The 20,935-nt window shown below is 46.0% G+C and overlaps 1 protein-coding gene across 3 annotated transcripts in view; it reads left to right on the forward strand.

The window, feature by feature from the left end:
• The first annotated feature begins 11,429 nt into the window (after nucleotides 1-11,429).
• FMNL3 (formin like 3) overlaps nucleotides 11,430-20,935 on the forward strand; it is a 56,429-nt gene continuing 46,923 nt past the window's right edge. For all 3 annotated transcript variants that reach the window (XM_081249680.1, XM_081249681.1, XM_081249682.1), the window contains exon 1: nucleotides 11,430-11,807. In XM_081249680.1, the coding sequence (XP_081105806.1) occupies nucleotides 11,682-11,807 (126 nt within the window). In that variant the 5' untranslated portion in view covers nucleotides 11,430-11,681. The remainder of the gene's footprint in view (nucleotides 11,808-20,935) is intronic.

The following is a 20,935-nucleotide window of genomic DNA, read 5'->3' on the forward strand; positions in this document are numbered from 1 at the left end:
GGATTAATGATCATCTTGTGATAGTTCTGTGACACTTCTTAATCATAGTTTTGGAAGCCAGAGTATCTCTGGTTTATGAGTCTCTGGCCAGGTGGTCCATGGCTTGGGGGTCTGTTAGCTCATCTTGCCCTGGAGAAACAATCTGAGTTTGTACGGTAGTGATATTATCTACAACAGCAGTTTTAGTCATTAACGCTGTTATTGACAACAGCAATTTTAGCCATCTGACTCTGACTGATTAGCACTCAGTTAGTACAGGATTGAGGTCAGAGGGGACCGGAAAGGGAATAAAGTTTTGGATAGAGAGGTTAATCATAAACTCCACAGGGAAACTCGGTTTTAGGGGGACTCGGTTTCAGTAGAAAGGCACTACATTTGTATAACCGTTGCTTACTGCACTGACTTCTTGCATCACTATTCACAACTAATGACACAAATCTTTTCTTCCTTAAGGCTTCAACATATCTTTTTTTCTTTGCCTTACTGTGATGGTTTTAAAATAGGTCCACAAGTTCCTTGACACTTCTCCCTTCAAGAGCTGGAGCTTAATTCTCCTCCCTTCAAGCACAAGCTGGACTTAATGAGTTGCTTCTAATAAATAGAATATAGATCTTCCTCAACTTACAATGGGGCTATATCCCAATAAACTCATCAAAAATTGAAAATATTTTAAGTAGAAAATGCACTTAATATATCTAACCTACCCAGCATCATAGCCTGGCTTACCTTAAATGTGCTCAGAACACTTATATTATTAGCCTACAGTTGAGCAAAATCATCTAACACAAGGTCTATTTTATAATAAAATGTTGAATATCTCATGTAATTTATTGAATGCCATACTGAAAATGAGCAATATAACAGTTGTATGGGTATAGAATGGTTGTAAGTGTATCAATTGTTTATCCTCATGATCACATGACTGACAGGGAGCTGCAGCTCCCTGCTTCTGCCCAGCATCAGGAAAGAGTAGGTACTGCATATCAGTAGCCTAGGAAAAGATTAAAATTCAAAATTCTAACTACAGTTTCTAATGAATATGTATCACTTTCACACCCTCATAAAGTTGAAAAACTGTAAGTTTAACAATGGTAAGTTGGGGACTACCTATAAAGTGGAAGTGATGAAGATTAGGAAGACTAAGTCAGAAAAAGCACTGCAGCTTCCTCTCTGCTCTCTCTCTGATCACTCATGACCAGCTGCCATGTCAGGAGGACACTCAAGCAGCCCTGTGGAAAGGCCCAGGTGGTCAGGAACTGAGGTCTTTTGCCAACAACTAGCAAGGAACTGAGGCATCCTGCCAACAGCCATGTGAGTGAGGCACTTTTTTTTTTTTTTAATTTCTTTGTGTGAGTGAGGCATCTTAAAAGGAGTCAAGGGAATTCCCTGGCGGTCCATTGGCTAAGAATTGTGCTTTCACTGCCGAGGGCGAGGGTCAGGGAACTAAGATCCCGCAAGCCATGTGGCGCAGCCAAAAAAGAAAAATAAAATACATCACTTCCCTGGTGGTGCAGTGGTTAAGAATATGCCTGCCAATGCAGGGGACACAGGTTCAAGCCCTGGTCCAGGAAGATCCCACATGCTGCAGAGCAACTAAGCCTGTGCACCACAACTACTGAGCCTGCACTCTAGAGCCCATGAGCCACAATTACTGGGCCCGTGCACCCAGAGCCCATGCTCCACAACAAGAGAAGCCACTGCAATGAGAAGTTGTGCACCACAACTAGAGAAACCCCAAGCGCAGCAACGAAGACCCAACGCAGCCAAAAAAAAAAAAAAGGTAGTCAAGTCTTCAGATGACTGGAGCTCCAGTCGAAAGCTTTATTGCAACCTCATGAGACACCCTGAGTCAGAAGCACCCGGCAAAGCCTCTCCCAGATTCCTGACTCTCAGAAACTGTAGGATAATAAACGTTGCTTTGGTTGTTTTTGTTTCAAGCCTCAAAGCTTTGGGGTTATTTGTTAGGCAGAAATATATAACTAATACCCTTACTTAGTTTCCATTCTTGATTCCAGCTGATGATGTGACATAGCTTGAGAGTTTCACAGCTTGAACACATTTGGGTGCCAATCCTTGGGGTAAAGAGGGGAACTAAATGACAAGGAGATTCTGTGGAAGGTCTAGGCACATGCACTGATTAGGGTTTTAAAACCAACATTCTAACAAAAGAGAACAAGAGTGGCATCCAAGAAAGGAGTTAAACTATTGGAACAGAAAAAGTGAGAGAGAATGAGGGCTTGGACTAAAATGGCAACTTGTGAAGATGGAGGGAACCAAATGGATATCTTACTGTATAGGGAAGTTTTGTGTTTTGTGTTTGGGGAAGACTGGGGGAAGGAAAAACAACCTGGTTTCTGTCTGAAATCACTGTCTTCGGGGAAGCCAATGCCTTCTAACTGCTGAATCCAAAAATCCAAAGGCCTTTTCCTAATTCTTCTCCTCTCTGAAACTCCGTGTTCCTTTGGCTTTGCTGGCACAGCATTACCTGGATCCCCTTCACCCTCTCAGACTGTACCATCTCTGCCTTTCCTCCTCATTCCTCCACATCTATCAACAACAACGCATTCTCTCTTTCACTCAGGGTTAAAACTTGGAGTTATTCTCAACTGTTCTCTCTCTCTTTTCTTTCTTCAACAAATATCTGTCAAATCCCTAACATGCACCAGATTCTATGTTAAACATTAGAGATGTAAATAGGCACGGCCCCAGCCATTATGGAGTTTTCACTCTACTGGAGAAGACAGACATCAAACAATCACATAAGTGAGGGAAGTGAGGGAATTCCCTGGCGGTCCAGTGGCTAGGACTCTGCTCTTTCACTGCTGGGGCCTGAGGGAAGGGGGTGGGGGGTGGGAGGGGGGTGGACTGGGCAGGTGGGTTTGATCCGTGGTCGGGGAACTAAGATCCTGCAAGCCACGTGGTGTGGCAAAAACAACAACAAATCATGTAAGTGAATATACACAAGGCGTATAGGGTTTTTTTCCCCTAGTCCAAATGTCTCTGCTTTAATACTTAAATAACTTTATTTAGGTATAATTGGTATATAATAAACTGCACACATTTAAAGTGTATAATTTCGTGAGTTTTTGACATGAAACCATCATTATAATCAAGATAATGAACATATCCATTGTCCCCCCAAACTTCCTCATGTCCCCCTTTTGTTTTTGCGGTACACGGGCCTCTCACTATTGTGGCCTCTCCCATTGTGGAGCACAGGCTCAGCGGCCATGGCTCATGGGCCCAGCCGCCCCGCGGCATGTGGGATTTTCCCGGACCGGGGCACGAACCTGCGTCCCCTGCATCGGCAGGCGGAATCCCAACCACTGCACCAACAGGGAAGCCCGGAAGTTCCATCCTTATTATTGATTTTTGAGAGCTATTTCTATGTTCTGGATACAAGTCCTTTGTCAGATATGTGATTTGCAATAGTTTCTCCTAGTTCGTGGCTTATTTTTAGTTCTCTTAACGATGAGTTTCAAAGAGCATTAGTTTTTAATTTTGATGAAGTCCAGTATATCCATTTGTCTTTTTAAGGATTGTGCTAAGGATAACTAAGAAATTTTTGCCTCACCCAGGTCACAGAAAAGGGTAAACTGTAGCCTGAAGGAGAAGACTGAAGAGACAGGGCCAGAGACAGTCACCAGGGGGGGCCCTGGGCAAGGGGGGTGGGGGAGGAGGAAGAGACCCAGTTGCGGGTGATTAAGACATTGGGTGGATTTTCACACAAGCAGAGTAGTGGATATAGTTTATTAGCATTCAGCATATATTCCCACATTCCCAGCATGTATTTTCCTTCTAGTGTGCTTTCCTATACTGCAGAGGCTGAAAAGATAAGGATTATATTTCTCAGAATACCCTGTAGCCAGTCAGATGTACGAGGATGAGATTTAGAAGGCAGAAGTGAGACAAAGGCCATCATGCTGCTGCCTGGGCTATTTCTCCAGGCAAGCAAACCCATAGAGATGTGATCTATTTCTACTGCAGTAATCCAGTGAAGTCTCAAGCTTTGCAAATATTGAGAGGTGGTTGCATCAGAGTGTAGCAGCGGCAGTGTCCTGATCATAGATTCCAGATCCTTGGATCACAGTTGGCAACCACTTGTTCTCAAGCTCCATCAGTGGAGACCTCTCGGTGCCCCACCCTCTCTGGCTATGGCAGAGGTAGCACCTTCCCTGGCAGAGCACTTTTATCATGTTCTGGAGCTCATTGCTAGAGTTTTCAGCCCAGAGTGGGCCCCTCTAGACTTTCCAATTGATTTTGTAAGCACCTATGTCTTCATATCCTTGTACTACTTGGAGGGCTTTTTTGTTTCCTGCATTGAACCCTCAGTCATACAAGCAGTCAGACTGTATCTGAGAGGAATGATGAAGAGTAAAAGGGCTCAGTGGTGTGGGAAGAATGTCACAGTGTATGAAATCATTCATTTGTTCCATGAGCATGTAACAGACACAAAGTGGGCGCTGTTGCTAGATACTAGGAATATCAGCCTGCCCTGAAGGAGCTTACACAATCTGATGATTCATGATCTGATGACAGAGATATATTAGGAAACTATGTGCTCATAGACATGTTCTCATCAAATTTGGAGAAGTCATGAAAGAGGTGACCTGTAAGCTTAGTTTTGATGGATGAATAGGAATTAGCCAGCCAAGAGGAAGGGGAAGATCCTTCTACAATAACAGTTTAAGTTATTATGAAAAAGTTTTAAATTTCTGTATTCACATCCCCTCCACACACACACACACACACACCTCCCCAGGAGAGAGAGGACAGAGCAGATGTGTGTCTCTAAAGACCTTAGAGGAGGCGGCTGGGGATAATGTAGGCGCTTCCTAGATGGGGAGAGAGCAGGCGGAGGCAGGAGTTTGAAAGCATTTTGAGTAAGGGGGTGGAAGCAGTTGACCTAAGAGAGATTCTGGGCTTCCCTAAAGACTAAGGGTAAGGCAACCTCAAGCTGGCCTCAACTTTTCAGTCCTCTTTACCCCCTCACTTCTCACAAGAGAATCAGAATGGCATGGGATTCCAAGTCCACAGCCAGGTTCAGTGCCAGGGTCTCTGCTTACTAGCTATAAGGTCTTGGACATATTATTTAACTTCTTTTAGTCTGTTTATTCATCTATGCAATGAAGATAATGATAGTATCTCCCTCCCACAGTGTTGTGAAGGTCAAACCAGATAGTGGATGTGAAAAACAATGTTGTAAATTATAAAGCACTATAAAAATATTAGTCACTATTATCAAATAGGTACCTAAGTCTTGTTGATTCTATGGCAGGTATATCTCTGTTATAGACTGAATTGTGTCCTCCCCAAATTTGTACGTGGACAACGTGACTGTATTTGGTGACAGGGCCTTTAAGGAGGCAATTAAGGTTAAAGGAGGTCATAAAGGTGGGGTGCTAATCTGACAGGACGGTGTCCTTATTAAGAAGAGGAAGAGACACTAGAGCCCTCCCTCCATATGAGTACAGAGGAAAGCCCAGGTGAGGGCACAGCGAGAAGGCAGACATCTACAAGCCAGGAAGAGAGGTCTCACCAGAAACCAACCCTGATGGCACCTTGATCTTGGATTTCTAGCCTCCAAGACTGTGAGAAAATAAATCTCTGTTGTTTAAGACACCCAGTCTCTGGTATTTTACTACAGCAGCCTGAGCAGACTAATGTAATCTCCGCCTCCCCCCCGCCCCACCAGCCTGTTTTACTTCTCTTCATCCCCCATCCTGATTCTGTTCAGGCCCTTGTCTTCTCCGTATCATCTCTGCAGACCTCTCTGTTTTCTCAAATGCTGCTAAAGGAATCCTTCCGAAGTGTATACTTAATGGGGCTTCCCTGGTGGTGCAGTGGTTAAGAATCTGCCTGCCAATGCAAGGGACACAGGTTTGAGCCCTGGCCCGGGCAGATCCCACATGCCGCGGAGCAACTAAGCTCGTGCGCCACAACTACCGAGCCTGAGCTCTAGAGCCCGCAAGCCACAACTACTGAGCCCACGTGCCACAACTACTGAAGCCTACGTGCCTAGAGCCTGTGCCCCACAGCAAGAGAAGCCACGACAATGAGAAGCCTGCGCACCGCAACAAAGAGTAGCCCCCGCTCACCACAACTAGAGAAAGCCCGCACACAGCAATGAAGACCCAACACAGCCAATAAATAAATAAATAAATTAATTAATTTTAAAAAACACAAAAAACTGACTAGGACACAGGACTATCTACAGCATAAAAGACTCAGCTGAGCATGAGACTCCTCTAAACTTGATTCCCATGCCTTTCTAGCTTTGTCTCCTGTCCTCCCACTACATACCCTATGCCCCAGCCTCACTGAAATTCTTACCATTGCTCAGACATTCTGTGCTTTTTTCACAGTTCTCCATTTTCACCTGTATGGTTCCTCCTTCCTGAAATGCCTTTTCCCCTTCCTGATCACCCCTCCTTCCATCACCTTCTCATTCACACTGTCTCACTTTTTCCACTGGCACCTCTATTTATCCTTCAGCCCTGGATCAAATGTCATCTGCTCCCTGAAGCCTTAGGCAGCACTTTGCACAACCTTCTATTACAAAGTTTACCACATCGTTTTGTAAACACTATTTTCAGAGTCTTTCCTACTAGATTCTGAGAACCTGAAAGAAAGACACTTATTCATCACTGAATCTTCTTTTGTACTTGAAACAAAGCAGGTACTGAATACGCATGTCTTACATAAACAAACCAAAAAACCCCACCACCCAGACAAGACATACACAAAAAAACTAAACAACAAAAGGCAGTAGAGGAACCACGAGTTATTTATCAGGTATCCTCCATGGCACCTAGCCCAGTGTCTTGCATGTAGTAGACTCTCAGTAATATCACTGAATTAAGTTCCAAAGGAAAAGTAGAGGAAATAAGAATTACGATCATTTAAATCTGGGAGAAATCCAGGATGGGATTTAAAAGCTGGTATCCACTAAAATAACACCAATTATCCTATCTGGTGCCTTCAAACTTCGTCCTTACTCCTCCTCCTCTCTACCTTACCGCCTCTGCTCCAGACTCTGAGCCCTTTTGAAGTGGGGAGGGGGGAGTCTCTCACTCATCTTTGTATCTTGCCTTCTTTATCTACTGGTATTTAGCCAGATGCTTTGCATGTGATAAGCATCCAATAGAGTTTGTTGCGTTTTGTTAAATACCAAAGATTATGCTGAACCTGGGGTGGGGGTGGATTTGAATAGGCCGCACAGAAGAAAGCAGAAATCCAGGTCAGGGACACAGCAGGAGTGTATGTGTTTCCTATTGCTGTTCTAACAAATTACCACAAACCTAGTGGGTTAAAACAATACAGATTTATTATCTTACAGTTCTAGAGGTTAGAAGTCTGAAAACAGGTCCTACAGGGCTAAAATTAAAGCGTTAGGGCTGTGTTCCTTCTAAAAGCTCTAGGGGAGAATCTGCTTCCTTACCTTTTCCAGTCTCTAGAGGCTGCTGCATTCTTTGGCTGGTGACCCTGCATCACTCTAACCTCTGCTTCTGTTGTCACATCTCCTTCTCTCATTCTGACCCTCCTGCCTCCCCCTTTAAGGACCCTTGTGGCTACACTGAGCCCACCCAGATAATCCAGGATAACCTTCTCATCTCAAGATCCTTAACTTAATCTTATCTGCAAAGTCCCTTTTGCCACATAAAATAACATATTCACAGGTTCTGGGGATTAGGATGTGGTACTTTGGGGAGCCATTATTCTGTCTAGAACAAAGCTGAAGACATAAGAATGCACAGCTAATGTTAGGAGATGGACCTTTCCAGCTGAAGTAAAGGGTTTCTGAATATTAGAGCCAGGTAAGATAGGAAAAGTAGATTGAAGGGCCATTGGGGTTTGGGGATGATACAGATCATTGAACACCAGATTAAGTTTTGGCTTTATCTGTATAAAGTAAGAAAGCTTTGAAGGTGGGTGAGCAGAGAGTTAACAATGAAAGAAGTAATCTAGCAGACTCCAGAAGGTCCTAGAGTATGTATATTTGGTGATCAAATAAAACCAAAAATAAAAGGTTTGGGACAAAGAAACTGCACCAAAGTGAATACATTGCTGTTTACTGTCAAGTCTCTCCTTTCTGCTACATGTTCCTTGAGAATCCATAATAAATGACTGATGAGTTATTTCCTCTCTTGAATTCTAAATTTTTTGTCTAGTGGAAGTCTTCAGTTGTGCTATAACTCATCTGTCCTAGAAGAGTCTGCTACAGCAATTGGGAAAGTGTGTTTGGGGTGGGGGGAGGAGGACAGGGGATAAGATGTGAGTTAATTGATTTGTCCAACTGACTGGAGGAGGCTGAGCTTTTTGGGAGTTTCAATGGTTTGCAAAGACAGGGACTTCACTTTTTGGTTGTAAACAACAGAAACCTAACTCAGACTGACTTACAAAAAAGTAGAACCTACCAGCTTTAAATTGCATCAATAGGCTGATGATTTTCATTTTTAAGCAATTTTTTTTGGGGGGGGGGTTGTGCTGGGTCTTAGTTGCGGCAGGCGGGCTCAGTTGTGGCATGCAAACTCTCAGTTGCTCCGCGGCATGTGGGATCTAGTTCCCTGACTAGGGATCGAACCCGGGCCCACTGCATTGGGAGCTCAGAGTCTTAACCACTGTGCAACCAAGGAAGTGTCCTGATAATTTTTATAAGTTTATTTATTTTTGGCTGTGTTGGGTCTTTGTTGCTGCGTGCGGGCTTTCTCTAGTTGCGGTGAGTGAGGGCTACTCTTTGTTGCGGTGCGAGGGCTTCTCACTGCGGTGGCTTCTCTTGTTGGGGAGCATGGGATCTAGGCTCACAGGCTTAGTTGCTCCGCGGCATGTGGGATCTTCCTGGCCCAGGGATCGAACCCGTGCCCCTGCATTGGCAGGCAGATTCTTAACCACTGTGCCACCAGGGAAGTACCCCCTGATGATTTTTTTTTTTTTTTTTTTTTTTTTTTTATTTTTTTTTGCTGTATGCGGGCCTCTCACTGTTGTGGCCTCTCCCGTTGCGGAGCACAGGCTCCGGACGCGCAGGCCCAACGGCCATGGCTCACGGGCCCAACCGCTCCGCGGCACGTGGGATCCTCCCAGACCGGGGCACGAACCCGTGTCCCCTGCATCGGCAGGCGGACTCTCAACCACCGCGCCACCAGGGAAGCCCCCCCCTGATGATTTTTAAATTGATATTGCCAGCCTGGATCTCCAGTCTCATACATACCCAAATGCCTGATGGCTAACTCTACTTGGATGTCCAATCAGCGAATCAAGCTCAACATGGCCAAAACACTGTTCCTGATCTTCCCTTTCTGGCTGTCCCTCACCAAATCTACTCCTCCCACAATCTTTCTCCATTTCAGTTAATGAAAACTCCACTCTCCCAGTTGCTCAGGTCAAATGCTTTGGAGTTAACTTTCATTCGCCTTCCACATTCCAAACTGTCAAATAATTATATTGGTTCTACTTTCAATCCATTGAAAATCTGACCATTTCTCTCTACCTGTACAGCTACTACCTCACTCCAAACTACCATCATCTCTCACCTAACTGGTCTTCCTGCCCATGCCTCTATTCCATTTATTTTCCATGCAAGAGCCAGAAGATCCTTTAAAACATAAGTTAGATCATGTCATTCCTCTGCTCAAAATCTTCCAATGGCTACTGATCCTACTTAGAGAAAAACCAAAGTCATTGCAACAGCCTACAATGCCTCGCACAATATGGCTTCTCGTTACCTTTCTGACCTCATCTTTTACTACTCTTTCCTTTGCTCAATGCACTCCAGCCACATTGGCCTCCTTTCTGTTCCTCTAACACATCAGGCATAGTATGTACCCATCATTCCCTCTGTTTGGATCATTCTTCCTCCAGATAGTCACATGGCTTAATTCCTCACTTTCTTCAGATCTTTATCCAAATGTTATCTTAATAGTGAGGTCTGCTCTGATCGTCTTATTTAAAATTGTAACCCCCTTCCACCTCTATCCCCTTTCAATTTTATTTGTATTAACATGGATCACTAACATCTGTACATTTTACTTATTTAGTTTATTGTTTATCTCTTCTCCTACCCAGAATGTAAATTCCAGGAGAGCAAGATGTATGCCTTTTTTTTTCCTTTTCTTTTCTTTTTCCTTCGGCCGTGCAGCGCGGCTTACAGGATCCTAGTTCCCCAACCAGGGATCAACCCAGGCCTCCAGCAGTGGTAGCACAGAGTCCCAACCGCTGGGCCACCAGGGAATTCCCTGTATGCCTGTTTTTGTTCATAGCTGTATCTTCAATGCCTAAAACAGTATCTGACCTATAATGAACTCTTCAGTAAATATTTGTTGAATAAATGAATGAAAATGGTTGGAGTCAGGTTCTCAGCATGCTATTAGAACTCTATCTCTTAGCTTCGCTTTCCTCTGCATTGACTTCATTCTCAAAAAGGCTTGAGGTGTTACGGGTAATGGCATGATGGCTACCAGCAGCTCCAGAGTTACATTCTCACAATCCAGCAGGCTTAATGGGAAGAGAGTGCCTCTTTCCTGATTATTCCAGTGAAAGCCTTAGAAATGAGTTTTATATTCTGGCTTGGGTCAAGTGTCAATCCCTAAAACACTCTCTAAAGGTAGAGCAAGAAAATGCTGTGACTGGCCAGGCCTGGGTCATGGGGCTTCCTGGGATGGGGGTGAAGTTCAGCTCTACGTAGACTGAGAACAGGGGAATGTAGTTCCCTAAAAGGAAATGGGGTGCTATCACTTGAAGAAGAGGGATGTAGATTTGGCCAGCAGAAACAACAGATGTCCATCACATCATAAATGATGACCCACCCAGCAGACCTAGTCCAGAACAGCATTCTTCTCCTGCCCCTCCATTTTCACCTCCAACTAGATCAACCCCTGAACGTTGGTAAGGTCCTCTCCTCCCAAATGCCTTTTCACCTGTCTCTGTCAGTTAAGGTATTCCCCGTCCCTAAATGGCCGGTTCAAATATGATCTCCCTTACCATGACTCTTTAACAGATGTGGTCTCTCTCCCACTTCTGAGCATCCTAGTTGTTTCTACTTCTCTCGTCGTTATCTTTTCACACTGTACCCTATATCTTACTTATTTGTACACATTATGAACTGTTGTGGAAAAGGGCCGTTTCCCGCGTCAGCAACTGCGGTGATTAGATACGCACCAGGGCCGCCAGGGTGCGCCAAGCGCCAGGCGCGAGGCAGCCGGGGGCTGGAGGCGCTGTGATTGGCAGTTGCGGCAGTCAATCGGGCGCAGGCGGGGGCAGGGCGGGGCGGGCCGCCCGAGAGGGCCGTGGGCGAGAGGCGGGGCCTTCATGAATGGGGCGCGAGGCGCGCGGCTGCAGTCAGCGCTCGGGGGGGAAGCGGGAGTCCCGGCCGGGAGTGGGTGGGAGGAAGCGAGGTGGGGAGGGGAGGGAAAGAACGCGGGGGGCGGGGAGGGGCAGCGCCGGGGCGGCGCGCCGAGAGCGGCGAGGCGGCGGGTGTGAGCTAGAGCCGTGGCCGTGGTTCCTGTCGCTTTGGTGCCGCTGTCCGCTGCGCCGCCTCCTGCCGGACCCCGAGGAGCCCCCGACCCGGCGGAGGAGTCGGGATTGGGGTAGCCGGCGCTGAGGGAGGAGTCGGGTCCGAACGGCCGCGCCAAAGACCCCCGGGCGTGGAGGTGGGGGGCTGAGGCCCCCGAGGGGGCCCCGCCGCTATGGGCAACCTGGAGAGCGCCGAGGGCAGCCAGGGCGAGCCTCCCTCTGTCTCGCTGCTGCCGCCGCCCGGCAAAATGCCGATGCCTGAGCCCTGTGAGCTGGAAGAGAGGTTCGCCTTGGTGCTGGTGAGAGCTGAGCCTAGTCCCTTCCCCCTCCTACCGCCCCGCAGGTCCCAGCGCCCCGGGTGGGTTCCTTGGTCCGGCCCACCCCTTCAGTCAGGGCCCCCGATGGGTCTCGGCCCCCAGCGCCTACCAGGAACCTCTGAGCAGCCCCGTCGGGGACCTCCCGACCGACGCCTCAACCGCTGGACCCTTAGGAGGAGGGGTCCCCAACCCGGGACCGCCCCAGGATCCAGACTTCTTCCTCTTCCCTTCCCCTTCTGCCGCCCTTCGCACTTCTCCTCACTTCCCTGACAGTCTCCGCATGTCCCTAGGATTCTCATTCCTAAACCTTTGGCTGGTGCGGGGGAATTCAGAAGCTCAGGGCCGGCCCACTCCCCAGCCTAAGTCCGGGTTCTCTGCCTGGGGAGACCGCCTCTCATGTTAACATGGAGGCTTTCCAGGGAGTGGGTCCTACTCCCAGCCCAGACCAGATGTTTGGGGGAGAGGAGGGGGAATGGAGGGGGACTGGCAGCTCGTGAAGGGGGTGGAATAAAGAGTGATGCCATTCTACTTATTTTCAGAACGGCCTGCAGGCATCCTGCAAAGTTACAGTGGGTTTGCCTAAAAGAGCTGAACATGTGGATAAGCCATTTCACTAGTGTATTTTTCCAATTGAAACAATACACAAACCATCCTACCTACCTCCCCCCCACCCCGCACAACCCCTTTTATGTTAAGCCCTAGTGGCTGGTTTGTGTTTTTTGCCTGTGCTTCTTTTCAGTCTTTCTGTAGGTTCCTAAATGATCTATATGGATGAGTTTTTAGAGCTGACTTTGGGATTCTTCTTTGATGTGGGAACTGGACATTGATGTCGGTGGCTCTGTGGACAGAGAGCATCTGAGCTGGTATCACTGAGATGGAGGCAGAGAATATGTCGGAGCTAAAAATGAAGTTTTGGAGAAAGAAAGTGAGCTAGGTGAAGGAACGTTTGCTAACAGAGGTAAATCTTAGAGAAACTTGGGGAAATAGAGCACAGAAACTTGGGGAAATAGTTCCCAGTTCCTCAAAGAACTCTCTAAGAGGCAGTGTTAATGCTGCCGTTATTGTTACTATGGCCTGAAGGGCTGACTTTGCCTTTGCCTGTGAGGACGGTTAAGTTGTGACTTAGCAGCCTTATTGGATTTCATCTGCTTTGGAATAGGAAGATTAGATCTGTTGGCACCAGTGAAGCTGTCTAGAGATCCTGGCCTGTCTGATGGTGCAGAGCCTGACATCAGCCCACTGGCACCATAGCCAGATCAGAGAGGGTTCACGGGGTTCCAGGGGGAAGCTGGCACCTATCTGCCCATCAGCTTTGTGAAGGGCCAAAGGGATCTGGGCCACATGTCTTGTGGCCCTCTGCCTTTCCCCCAGCATCCTCAGGGGGATGGGGTGAGTCAGTGATTATTAATGTGCTGTGGCCACCTCAGAGGCTGAGGAGAGCCTGGGACTTGGTGCCCTTGCAAACAAGAGCTCAACTGTTGGGGGAAAAGAGTGGAGGGAATCTGCCCTCCAGTGGGGGTGTGAAAACCCCCATGGAGTGGCATGAGGTAGCTACAGAAATTGGAGAAAAAGGGATGTAAAGGGATGTTCAGAGGTGGACTGGGTAGGGGGCTGCCTTAGGTAGGCGCTACCAGGCTGTTTGTTGTGAGAGCTCAGAACCAGAGTTGGTCATGTCCTCACTGGAGTTTGGTTGACACATTTGTTTAGTTGGCAGATTAATGGCTTAATATTTACAAAATGCGCATGGTATCCTGATTACTAGCCAGAGAGCCTAGGTCAAACCGGGGACCGTACCACCCACTTGTTAGCCTAACTTGCAGCATAAAGTTTTGATTTGTTTCCTCGTGGCTTTTGTTTTGGTCTTGTTACTGTGTGCCTGAGCCACTGCTAATGGGGAGTTGGAACAGGGCAGGCCAGGGCTAGTTAGCTGTCTTAGGAAAGGAGGAGATTTTACCTCAGTTTTCTAACACAGGGAAATCATGCTTTCTTGGGGATTTGAGTTCTTCGCTAGGGACTCTTAAAAATCCCTCTTTCCTCTGTTCCTAAAACATGCCCTTTCCACTATCCTTTGGGAACAGTACTGACTATTGGATATTTGACCCTGGAACAGGCTCAGGTATATTTCCTGACAGTCAGGAGAAGCATAGTACAGTAGAAAAAGCAGGAGCTGTGTCTTAGCAATCGTCTTAACCTCTCTGAGCCTAGATTTGCTCATCTGTACAATGGGGCTAATGATTCCCATCCTGGTGGGATTTTGAGAATTAAGTGAGGTGTGTATATAAGGTGCTTGGCACCCAGTAGGTACTCAATATAGATTAGTTTCTTTTCTTGATTGTGTAAAAGAGTCAGACAGGTTGCTCCTTTTACACCATTTTCTTCCCCAGATTGATTTGGTTTATGGACAAGCTATTTGTTGGTTTTGCTGAAGTGATGTACTGGTGTCCTGGTTAAGCATATGGATTTTCAAGTCAAAGTGGGCTCAAATACTGGCTTCTCACAGTCTCCAGTTAGAAAAGTGTTTGACCTCAATCAAGTTACTTAATCTCTTCGAGTCCCAGTTTCCTCTTATAAATGAGGATAATAATAGTATTTGCCACATGAGGTTATTGTGTGAATTTAACGAAACTAAAAGTTAAGTACTTAGGTAGCAGAGTCTGGTATCTACTGTATGCTTGGTAAATGGTAGTTTTTAAATGTGTAACTCTCAGCAGTGACTCAGATCTGAGATCACTTGTATTCCCAAAATGGTATTTTAAGTTCAGAAATCTGATGAAACCAGTTACCCCATTCTGTATAGCCAGACTCAGGATATGCTGCTGCTGTTACATGGAGGGCTTCCCCAGTCCCAATGTATCTATGGAAACCCCCCCTGAAAAGCACCCTGGCTGGGGAAGTTGTATCATTGCTGAGTCAGGACCATAGGCTCCCAGCTTTCTGGTGCAGACACATGATCTGACCCACAGCCTGTCAGCCGAGGTTGGAGAGCTCGAGGTCTGAAGCCATGAGGTGGTTTGTGCAGGACATAGTCCTACCCCAGCCCAGTGCCCTAATCCAGGGCTTTCCTACTGGTATGCTGGGATACTGATCCCCTCAGCCCTGGCAGCAGCTCAGGTCCCAGATTGGTCCCGTTTGGCTGGATCAGCTTCCACCATTTACCCTGTGTACTGTGCAAATAGTATTTTCTAGGTGTGCCCTGATATTAAAAAGGTTGTGGGGCTTCCCTGGTGGCGCAGTGGTTGAGTGTCCACCTGCTGATGCAGGGGACACGGGTTCGTGCCCCGGTCCGGGAGGATCCCACATACCGCAGAGCGGCTGGGCCCCTGAGCTATGGCCGCTGAGCCTGCGCGTCCGGAAAAAAAAAGGTTGTGAAGCTGCTGTGTTACACTGTTTCCTTTGGATCCTTCCTTACCCCCTGTCTTGGCAGCAGCCCCTATTCTGTTGAGGACTGAGAAGTTTAGGATGGTCAGTTATTGGAGCTCCTCTTTATTAATACCAGGATGAGAGCCGATCTCTGGTCCGGTAAAGCCCCCTTCTGTGTTTTGGTCCCAACTAGTCTACTACCTTAGTTGCTCAGAAGCTAGTATGCTGGCCAGTACTGGCCTTTCCTTAGATAGAGAGGGGAGGCAGAGGGCTTTAATGGCTTTAAAAGGATAGCTGTCTGCTTTTGCTGTGTTTGCACCCTGATTTTTCTGTTTACTGGCTTACTACAGATTTGAAACGAAGTCTAAAGGTTCTAAAGCCAGAAAAAGCCCTGGATATCCCTCAGGAGGAGGCTCTCAGGGCATGAGGGTGGGGCTGTGTGACGGGCTGTCCCTGCCGTGGCCCCTGCTTTCACATTTCCCTGGTTAAGACTGATGACTTGGTGTTTTGCTATAAGTGTAGCATTGATGTGGGAGCTAAGCTGGCCTGGGTGCTAGTTGTCAAGAGGCTTTGAGAGGCCTCCTTTGACATAGAAAGGGGCTGGGAAAAACTTGGACTAAATATCAAGTTCCAAATCGCCATGGTGGAAATGTTTTTCCCAGCCCTGGGGATCGTGGTGAATTAGTTCAGGCTGGGATAGGACTTGGGGGAGGGCAAGGGCCCTTGACAGCTGTCAGAGAAACCCCCTCGTTTAGAGACCCCACTGAGAAGACCCTAGGCCACAGAGAGAAACCTCATTCCTTGACTTTCCCATACGACCCTGCTTTAGATTGGGGAGGTGTAGGGGTAGGTGGGAGGGAGATGGAACTGATGCAGTGGACTCCTTGTGATTTGGGAATGTTTTCATGGCTCAAAGGGAAACTCAGCTTTTTTCCTTTTTTCTCTTAAAGTAATACTCATTCTCTAAAAACAAGTTTGAGCAATTTAGAAAGAAGAAAAGATTGAAGATTTAGGTTGAAGGAAAAAGTCCATATTTTCTCCATTCCTTTAGCAAATGGAGACAATGTGTTTTATTTTTTTATTATTATTATTTTAAATTTATTGTTTTATTTTTGGCGGCATTGGGTCTTCGTTGCTGCGTGCAGGCTTTTCTCTGGTTGTGGCGAGCAGGGGCTACTCTTCACTGCGGTGCGTGGGCTTCTCATTGTGGTGGCTTTTCTTGTCGCAGAGCACAGGCTCTAGGTGTGCAGGCTTCAGTAGTTGTGGCTTGCGGGCTCTAAAGCTCAGGCTCAGTAGTTGTGGCTCACAGGCTTAGTTGCTCTGCGGCATGTGGGATCTTCCTGGACCAGGGCTCTAACCCGTATTCCCTGCATTGGCAGGCGGACTCTTAACCACTGAGCCACCAGGGAAGCCCGACAATGTGTGTTAAAACTTTTCATGTTTTTGTCTCTGCATAGGGTTTTTTTTTAATTAATTAATTTTATTTATTTATTTTTGATTGTGTTGGGTCTTTGTTGCTTCGCGCAGGCTTTCTCTAGTTGCGGAGAGCAGGGGCTACTCTTTGTTGCAGTGCATGGGCTTCTCATTGTGGTGGCTTCTCGTTGCAGAGCACAAGCTCTAGGCGCACGGGCTTCAGTAGTTGTGGCTTGCGGGCTCTAGAGTGCAGGCTCAGTAGTTGTGGTGCACGGGCTTAGTTGCTCCACGGCACGTGGAATCTTCCCAGACCAGGGCTCGAGCCTGTGTCCCCTGCATTGGCAGGCAGATTCTTAACCACTGTGCCATCAGGGGAGCCCTCTGCACAGGGTTTTGTACAATGTGATAATAGCGTGTGTGTGTGTGTGTGTGTGTGTGTGTATGTATACACACACACATATATTTATCCAACATGGCTTTTTTTTTTTTTTTTGCTTTTGTTATTTCGTTAGTTTTCCCAGGGTAGTCACTGTAAACATTTTTAAATGCTTGTACAATGGTCCATCAAGTGAATGTACCATTGTTTACTTAACTCTCCTCCTATTGTTGGACATTTAGGTTGTTTGCCTCGTTTGCCGTCATAAACAATGCTGTGATGAACATCTTGGTGTACCTTTTCAATAGTTAGAGTTTTCCTTGGGATAGAAACCCCAAGTTGAACTACCTAGATTGTAGGATATAATGTTTTTAAGGTCCTAAATACATATTTCCGCTTTTTTTTTTTTTTTTTTTTTTTTTTTTGCGGTACGCGGGCCTCTCATTGTTGTGGCCTCTCCCGTTGCGGAGCACAGGCTCTGGATGCGCAGGCTCAGCGGCCATGGCTCACGGGCCCAGCCACTTCGCAGCATGTGGGATCTTCCCGGACCGGGGCATGAACCCATGTCCCCTGCATCCGCAGGCGGACTCTCAACCACTGCGCCACCAGGGAAGCCCCACATTTTTTTAAAAAAGTGAGTAATTCATGTGAGTGTCCTTAAAGGGATGTTGCAGGATTGAGGATAGCTTCTTTTCTCCTGATTATGAAAATAAGACATATTTATTAAGCAAATTTAGAAGTAAAAAGTGTGAAAAGTATAAAACATATGGAAAAGTATAAAGAGCATTAAAATCACCTGTAATCTCTCCATTTACTATTAACATTTTGATGTACTTATATATATTTTAACAATTAGAGTCATAGTGTGCATATTGTTTTGTAAACTGATTTTTAATTTTACTATTTGAAGCATTTTCTCATTTGTCTAAATATTCTTCAGTCTTATGATTTCATGGCTAGTAAAGTATCCCATAATACAGTATTTTATTACTGCCTTATATTTCTCTCTGTCTCCGCTTTTTGCTACTATAATTAACACTGTGATGAATTTTCTGTGCATAAATATTTGTTTGCATCTCTGATTATTTCCTTGGGATAAATTGCTTTTAAAGGCCTTTGAGAAGTATGACTTCTAAAAAAGTTGTACCAGTTGTCTTTTCCACTGATAGTGTGTCTCCCTTTCTCCATAAGCTAACCATTACTGCATGGTTTAACTTTAAACACCTTTGCCAGTTTAATTAGTGAGCAATGGTATTTTGTTTTAATTTGTATTTCTTTTAACATTTCATCATAAGTGTTTTGGCCATCTTTTTTTTTTTTTTAACATCTTTAAAAATATGGAACGCATCACGAATTTGCGTGTTATCCTTGAGCAGGGGCCATGCTAATCTTCTCTGTATCGTTCCAATTTTAGTATATGTGCTGCCAAAGCGAGCACTTGGCCATCTTTTTTATGTGTTCTTAGCTCTCTGCCTGGGATTTATTATACATACATATTTCTATGTAATAAATGTATATGTTTCCACACTTGTTCATTATAAAATATTTTTCATATATGAAAGCATATATAACTATTATGTAAGATTAAAATAATAATGAAATGGATAACAGTGTATCCACTGGAGAGTTCCATTGGAGAGTTCTTGGAATTGCTTCCTGCCCCTTAATTTCTTCTCCCTGCTATTTTATCTGGGGTGAAAAAGCCCTTTAGCTCAGGACTTACTGGGTCTGTTTCTGCAGCTGGGACAGTCCAGGTGGCAGCCACACCAGTGCTTCATAGCTCTGTCTGTGGGGAAACAACCGCTGCAGCTGGTGAGAACAGGAACTGGTTGTGGTGGAAATAGCTAATCTTCAATGAAGTGAAAAAAGAAGCCAAGGTGGAGAGGAAATGAGACCACAGATCCTCCCCTGCCCCTGGGGTTGCCTGGGAAGGCTGGTCGGAGCCAGGGCCCCAGTTCCGTGGTTGAGACCAAAGAATCTGCCCCACAGCTGACTGTAGTCGGCCCAGGGGACAGCAGCGCTGGCGGCTTGAAGTCAGCATGTTATCTGCCCAGCCAGGCTGGTCACCTCCATTCTGGGGAATGTTTCTCCTAAGTCTGCTCTGAGCTGAAGCAGCGCCAGGGAAAGGCCGGGGGTTCATTCCAGTTCGGAAATGCACTTCAGAGAAGAGGAAGGACCTTTTTCTTTGAAGATAAGAGAGGGTGCTGTCTCTACACAGCCCCTGCCCCCTGCTCCTTGCTGGGTACTCTAGGGCCCCCTCTTTTTGAATAGCACCACATGGGAACTGAAGGGTTTCGAGGTTGTCATCCATGAAGAAGAGGTTTCCAGAATAGAGATGAACTAGGCAGCTAGAATCCCTGAGTTCCCATTTCCAGTCTCTCCGCCTCCCTCAGCAGAGCCACATTTTTCTATCTTGTTTTCCTTCCATGGGAGAATGAGTCCCCCAAGAAAGATACAGAGGTATTAGGCTGCCTCTCTGTCCTTGAAATACTCTGGTCGTCTGTGCCTCCCACATTCCTCTCTACTTCTGTTTTCACCTTTCAGAATCCTCTTTCCAGAATCTCTTACGCTTTCTGTCTTCCATCACTTTACAACGAAGTTGTGGGTTGGAAGTTTGTGTGGTGGGTAGGGGAGGGCCTGGATATGGTTTTGGCGGAGCAGTTTCCCCCCCACTTTACTAATATGCATACTCTTCTCAGTTTATAAAGTACTTTGAGGTACTTGAAGGGTGTTCTAAACAATGTTCTGAACCACGAGGGGATATCAGAATTACTTATGTGACAAATTTTGCAAGTAGAGGAAGGATTTAGGCTGTTGTATGCTCACGATAGTTCAATTCTTGTCCTCATCTCTTTCCTCGTTCCCTCCCCATCTCTTTTACCACCTTCTCACCCTCACCCGGGTTATTGACAGAGCTGGATGGACTGGTGGTCCTGCCTCTGGGTCCCTAAAAACATTAACGGGGAAGGAATATACTCTCTTCTTCCCCTGCTTGCTCATTTCTACTCAGATCTGGACTAGAGAGTGTCATAGCCCTCCTCCAATTGCTCATGCCATCTCTAAGTAAGAGCTGGGCATGAGCCTTGTGTTTGGGTACTTTCGGAGATGGTTATCTTGTTTTAAGGACTAGCTACGGTTTAGAGCAGAGTTAGTTTCCGCTCAGTTTTTACCAGCTTCCTTGCAGGGAGCTGGAGAGCCAGTCCCTAGATCTTCCCAGTATTTCCCATGAAACCTTAAAAAAAATATATGTCCTGGAAGGAAGTAGCTGGTTTGAGACTCTTGCAAGCTTAAGATGTTTTGAAAGAAAAAACATCAGTTTTGGAATCAGAAGACTTGGGTTCTGGTCCAGCTTGATAGCCTTTTTTTTTTTTTTTTTCTTTTCCCCCAGCTGATGACCTCAGGCAAAGTCTATAACTTTTCTGAGCCAATTTCATCCTTATGAAATTGGTGATGATAATACCTACTTTACAGGGTTTTGAAGATGTTTAAAGTAGACAACGTAATGAAAATAGTTTATAATCTATAAAGGTTCTACAATTAAATGTTTGTGGCATATTCATTACCCAGTGTATACCACCCCTATTCCCATCACTTAAAGTGGTTTTCAGCTGGGGGAGGTACTGTCCCAGAAGGGAGCTTTTGGCAAGTGAGGATGTTTTGGTTATCACACTGACTTGGAGTGGGGAGGGGCGAGTTACTTCTGACATTTAGTGCCCGAGGGCTGGGGGTGTTAACCATCCTACAGCATTTGGGTCAGTGCCACACAGTAAAGAATGATCTTACCCAAAATGCTGATAGCGCTTCTGCTGAGAATTATCTTCTACTAATCTGTACCTCTGTTGTCTTTTTTTTTTTTTGGATAACTGTTTTTTTGTTTTTTAAAAAATTTATTTACTTATTTATTTTTGGCTGCATTGGGTCTTCATTGCTGCGTGCGGGCTTTCTCTAGTTGTGGCAAGCG

This window comes from Mesoplodon bidens (assembly GCF_964165515.1).
Source record: "Mesoplodon bidens genome assembly, chromosome: 11".
Taxonomy (NCBI): domain Eukaryota; kingdom Metazoa; phylum Chordata; class Mammalia; order Artiodactyla; family Ziphiidae; genus Mesoplodon; species Mesoplodon bidens.